This window comes from Pinus tabuliformis, chromosome 5_2 (genome assembly GCF_031772625.1).
Source record: "Pinus tabuliformis cultivar Carrire ecotype Pingquan chromosome 5_2, CPIR1, whole genome shotgun sequence".
NCBI classification, from domain to species: Eukaryota; Viridiplantae; Streptophyta; class Pinopsida; order Pinales; family Pinaceae; genus Pinus; species Pinus tabuliformis.
In genome coordinates, this window is record NC_142306.1 from 830,948,969 (window position 1) to 830,954,487 (window position 5,519).

Genomic DNA, 5,519 nt, shown 5'->3' on the forward strand with positions numbered 1-5,519 from the left:
TGTTCTAACATCCCTCGTCCACATCTGCCGCTCCCGTCTCTGCTTTCATCCCACTGAAGTTTTCTGCTGCACTATGTTCGATGTGGCCGCCGAGCTCTTTATACCCACATACGTATTCTACACTTCACTACTTCTATGCTTTCAGTCACGTTATCTCTTCCAAGCTTGTCTCGGAGATCCCAATTTCGTTTAAGGATGTAGATTTTCCAATAGTGTTACCGGGCATTCCGCCGATCCCTGGCAGTGATATGCCGACTCCCTTTCAGGACAGGTCGGATGAAGGCTTTTACTGGATCCTCAACCATTGCTCACGTCTGTGGGAAGTAACGGGCATTTTGGTAAACACGTTCGAGGAACTAGAGCATGAAGCGATCAAAGCTCTTGTGGAAGGAAAGATATCTAATCCCACGGAAGAGATTCGTTGAATGCCCCACATTTATCCAGTTGGGCCGCTCATCTCATCATCGCCGCTTCAACTCAACGATGAACTTGTGGAAAACGGACGGGCGGATTGCCTCAAGTGGTTAGACAATCAGCCGCCTTCCTCGGTTCTCTTCGTTTCTTTCGGAAGCGGAGCCGCTCTGCCCAGGGCTCAGGTGACCGAACTCGCCATGGGATTGGAAGCAAGTCAACATCGCTTTCTGTGGGTGCTCCGCAGTCCGTCCAGCAGCTTTCTGTCCATCGAGGAAACAGAGCTTTCCCAACTGTTACCCGAGGGATTCGAGAGTCGAACCCGAGACCGAGGACTTGTTGTTGCTTCATGGGCGCCTCAGATTCCTGTTCTCTCTCACCCATCCACCGGCGGTTTCCTTTCTCACTGTGGCTGGAATTCTGCCCTGGAGAGCATCTCACATGGAGTGCCGATGATCTGTTGGCCTCTTTTTGCGGAACAGAAGAATGAACAGGCTTCTACTGGTTAAAGAGTTTAAGGTGGCAATCGCAGCAAAGATGGAAAGCGATGATTTCGTGAAGGGAGGAGAAGTGGAGAGAGCAGTTAGGGAGTTGATGGAAGGAGAAAGTGGGATGAGGGTAAGGGCGAGAGCAAGAGAATTGAAGGAGAAGGCCATGAATGCGTTGAAAGAAGGGGGCAGTTCGTACAAAGCCATGGCCGCTGCAGTGTCTGACTGGAGAACGAACGCAGCCAACGCATGCTTTCCAGTAGGGATGAACAAACTCCAGTCAGGAATTCTGTAAGTCTACAGTTCTCATCAATCCCAATGTAACACCTTGCCCTGCATAGTATGATGGTTTTATTTTACTTAGATTAGAAGAAAAAGGAATAAAGTGAGGGAAAATATATGAGACCTATGGACATTGTACGCCACCACATAAAGGCCACAGACTAGTGAACCCATGGCAAATGGGCTGTGCTATGCTGTTTTCTCCGATTTTTATGATTATTTTATTATGTGCTTTGATTTTTAAGATTCATGTATGTAGATTCTGGTTTAGCAACGTACCCTCATTTCGACCATTCAAGATGGGTAAATACTCTACAAAATGAGGATTTTCGGAATATCAATAGGATCATTCAAGATGGTTAAATACTCTACAAAATGAGGATTTTCGGAATATCAATAGGACCATTCAAGATGGGTAAATACCCTACAAAATGAGGATTTTCTGAATATCAATAGGACTATTCAAGATGTGTAAATACTCTACAAAATGAGGGTTTTTTTTTGAATAAAATTTCGTATAATGTAATCAATTTCTCTTTTCCTTGACTCTCTTGAATTTACACGACATCACTATTTTCTAAACATGAGTATTCACTCTAATATAATTATAATATAAAATTAAGGAATTTTTAACTTTTGAATATGCATGCCATCACTATCATTTGTATTTACTCTCATTAATATAATTACAGCCTACAATAAGGAATTTGTAACTTTTATAAATGTAAGATTAAGATGCGAAGATTTTGAGTTTTAGGTATAATTTTACTATTATAAATTTTGAGATTTTTTTGCTTGATACAATATTAAATGAAATTATGATTTTGTTTTTTTTTTTATTATTTAAAATGTTTTTTCATTATTTTTATTATAGTATTTTAGAAGTTATCGTAAATATATAAATATGGTAAATAACACTATTCAATAATAGAAATATTTCAAAACTTTAAATTATATATAATTAAACAATTAATTGTTTTTTTTTCAGCACGAAAAAAAACTATATATTTGTATTATATTCATTAAAAAAATTTGTACAGCAAAATATTTTTGGAAACCACGAGATATGGCTGATATATGTGTATCAAAACCACATAATGTGGAATGGAGAAATATAAGATATAGGCAAAATAGATAGGGAGTAATCAGAGCCAGATGCCAAATATATGTGAATATTTTTCAAAAAAGGAATCTAAATAGTGGGAATCAGATACATACCAAATAGACAACATTGAATAGAAAATTATGTACCCGACATGCAAAAGTCTTGGATCTGGTAAGAGATGTTGTCCACCGTTATCTGCATCATCTAGACATCTTGTGGAGATGAAAGGCCCTTTCTAGATAAAGCATCTGCCCTCTTGTTTTTATCCCTATCAATGTGGATTATTGAGTAGTCCCCCTTGCAACTCCATAGAGCCTCAATCTTGTTCATCCATCCTGTAATATTGATATTTTTTATGATATGTTTTGACTGTACATGATCGATGATGACTATCGAATCTCCAAAAATTTGAAGCTTGTGTAAGTCAAGAAAGTCACAAAAAGATAGAAGACCGGCAAGAGCCATGGCCTCTGCTTTATTGTTAGATCGGGCACCCAATGTTGACCAACTTCTATAATAATACTAATTGTTACCTATAAAATTGTAACCTTCCCCTGGCCGTAAAAAAGTCAAAGCATTAAGAATTTGATATCATGTTATAATCATCCTCATTAACCTATAAATATAAGTTTTTAGCCCAGATTTAAGATGTTAAACAACATATTTAAGGTGGATTGCATATATGCATTAAATATGGGATGAAAAATAGCCTACTAGATTTAGCTATTGCTTATATATTCACTTCTTTTTTATTGAAGATTTGGTGGTTTTTTGTAAGATTATTTTATATGATTGAGTTTACAGAGAGGTTCATTTTACAACCTAGTTTGATGTGGCTCATTTTAATTTTACAGCTCAGTATGATATATAATAATATCCGTCCATCATTGAAATTGAATTGAAATTTTACATATTCCCCGAAATAAAAATTATAAAAAATCTAAAAAAAAATTATACAAAACATTTAAATAATATAAGCTCATAAAAAAAATTACACTTGAAAAATTTGAATCCTTCTAAACTCATATTAAATCCATATTTAAAATGAATCTATATTGATTTAAATAAATACGAATTAAAAATTACTAAACTATATATATATATATATATATATATATATAATTTTAATTTAATTAATTATTTATTTATCGAAGAAACATAAATTTATATTTATTTAATAAATTCCATCAATTATAGATATTTTCGTTTAATGCGCGGGTGCAAATTATTTTTCATAAAGTTATAAAAATGAAGAGAATCACGCTACTTCCCATGGACCTTGACCTTATATACTTTCTATGTACCTTCTCGAAGAGATTTACTCAACAAAAAGTTAAAAAAATGTTAACTCACTTAGTTTAATTAAAATGTTTTTCAATGTAGGAGGAGGATGATATGTTGCTAATTTTTTTCAATAATTTCACATAGATTTTAGAGAATTTAGAACAATAAATAATAATGGTTCACAAATATATGGTGAAAAAGGAAATCTTATTATATGGTGAAAAATCCATGTAATAAAAGTTAATAAATGCAAAATAATAACTATGGTTATGGGACACTTATTCTAAGTTGAATGTTGGGCAAGACATTTTAGTGTGGGTGTTCATCTGGTTTATTATCGCTAAAAAAATTGGCAAAGACTTTGAAAAGGAAAAATGACATTAATTGGCAATTTATTTATGAAAATAATGGAAATTAGGAGAAAATGAAGGTGAAAAGTCACAGGTTGCATGTGAGGAGGAAAATGAAGGAAAATAATGGAAAATGAAGAAAATAGAGGCCACATTAATAAAAAAAATTCTATCAGTTCGTGGCTTTTGGTTAGTTCAGTTTTGGAGTCTTCTCTCTATTCTCTCTCTCTCTCTCACACTCTTGGACACTTAAAGTTTTCTTGGAGCACTTCACCATTGGATCAAGAAAGGCAAAGAAGGCAAAGGGGAAGCAAAGATCAAGCAAGGAAGAGCGGGATCGAGTAGCTACAACAAGTTTACTTGCAGGTATCGATTTGCATGTGTGATTTACTTGCTAGATTTGGCATGCATGGTTATGTGTGTGTGTTCTTGGTTCTCTTGTTGTCATGGGCATGGGTTTTGCTAGGTGTGACAGTGTTCTTCAACCTTGCCTTCCCATTTCCGGATAGCCATGGTGAGATGGGGTTCTCATGTTTTGGTTGAGCTGGATTGCCAAATGGATTTGAAGTTGCGTGAGGTGGATCTTTGAATGAGAGAACACATGGCCTAGTGATCCCTGAACCAAAATGTGGATTGCGGTAAAGCCACTGGCCTAGTGACCCCTAAATCAGACTGTGGGTTGCAGTAAAGCCAGATATTGTGTGTCTTGGTGGGTTATGGCTTAGTGATCCGATGGGGGTTACGGTAAAGCCTGGTATTATGTGTTTATTGTTTATGGCCTAGTGATCTGGTGAAGATTGTGGTAAAGCTTGATTCTATTGATGAGGGTGAGGTGGTTTAACCTCGGGAAGCCCTGGTTGGTTCTTTTGGTTTGAGTCACACATTCATGCTTGGAATATGGCACAGGGGTGATTGGTTGAAGAAAGCCCTGACTCATCCAATCTACAGTCGGGTGGAACATGGTAGTCCCATACCGGGTTGGCTTTTGCATTCATTAATAAGAGTTCATTTCCTTGGTATTTTATGAGAAAATGTACTAGTTCATATATGGCACTTATGGTTGTTGTATCCTCATTATTTTTGTTGTTTATATGTTGGTTATGAATATGTTTATGACAATGAAAATGTATGGTTCTCATCATGTTTTGATTTGTAAATGATTGATCAATAAACCTATGACCTAATACATGACAATGCAGCTAATGTGATCACGCATCAATGCTTCTTAGGGATTCTTAGATAAGTATAAGACCCCTATGCTCATATTTGTTGTTTAAACATGTAGAATGCATATTTATGACATGTTTGAGGAAATGTATGTCATGGCTAGTAGTGGTCCAGTCAAGTCTTTGTTCAAGAATTTGTATTGACATCATTGTCTCTATGTTTTTTTTTTCATTTTTGTAAATTCCATGAAGTTCTGGGCAGTGACTTAGTCTTAGCCTTGGAATTTAGCCTTAAATCTCGTAGTCGTTGGCATAGCACTGGCAGAAAAAGGTTACAATCGCACTCAGGTAGGCTCATGGGAGAAACTGGGACCCTCAGTCGCTTGGAGGGCTTGGCAAGGGAGCGATTGGGGCTCTAGGTCCCTAAAATGTT

The 5,519-nt window shown here is 36.2% G+C and overlaps 1 protein-coding gene across 1 annotated transcript; it reads left to right on the forward strand.

Moving 5' to 3' along the window:
• The first annotated feature begins 425 nt into the window (after positions 1-425).
• On the forward strand, positions 426-920 carry LOC149161893 (UDP-glycosyltransferase 72B1-like). The gene has a single exon (XM_089435038.1). The coding sequence runs from the start codon at positions 426-428 to the stop codon at positions 918-920; it is 495 nt and encodes a 164-aa protein (XP_089291164.1).
• The last annotated feature ends 4,599 nt before the right edge of the window (positions 921-5,519 follow it).

What these genes read in the sequence shown, in the direction of transcription:
- LOC149161893 (XM_089435038.1), top strand. Translation starts at nt 426, where the DNA reads ATGCCCCACATTTATCCAGTTGGGCCGCTCATCTCATCATCGCCGCTT.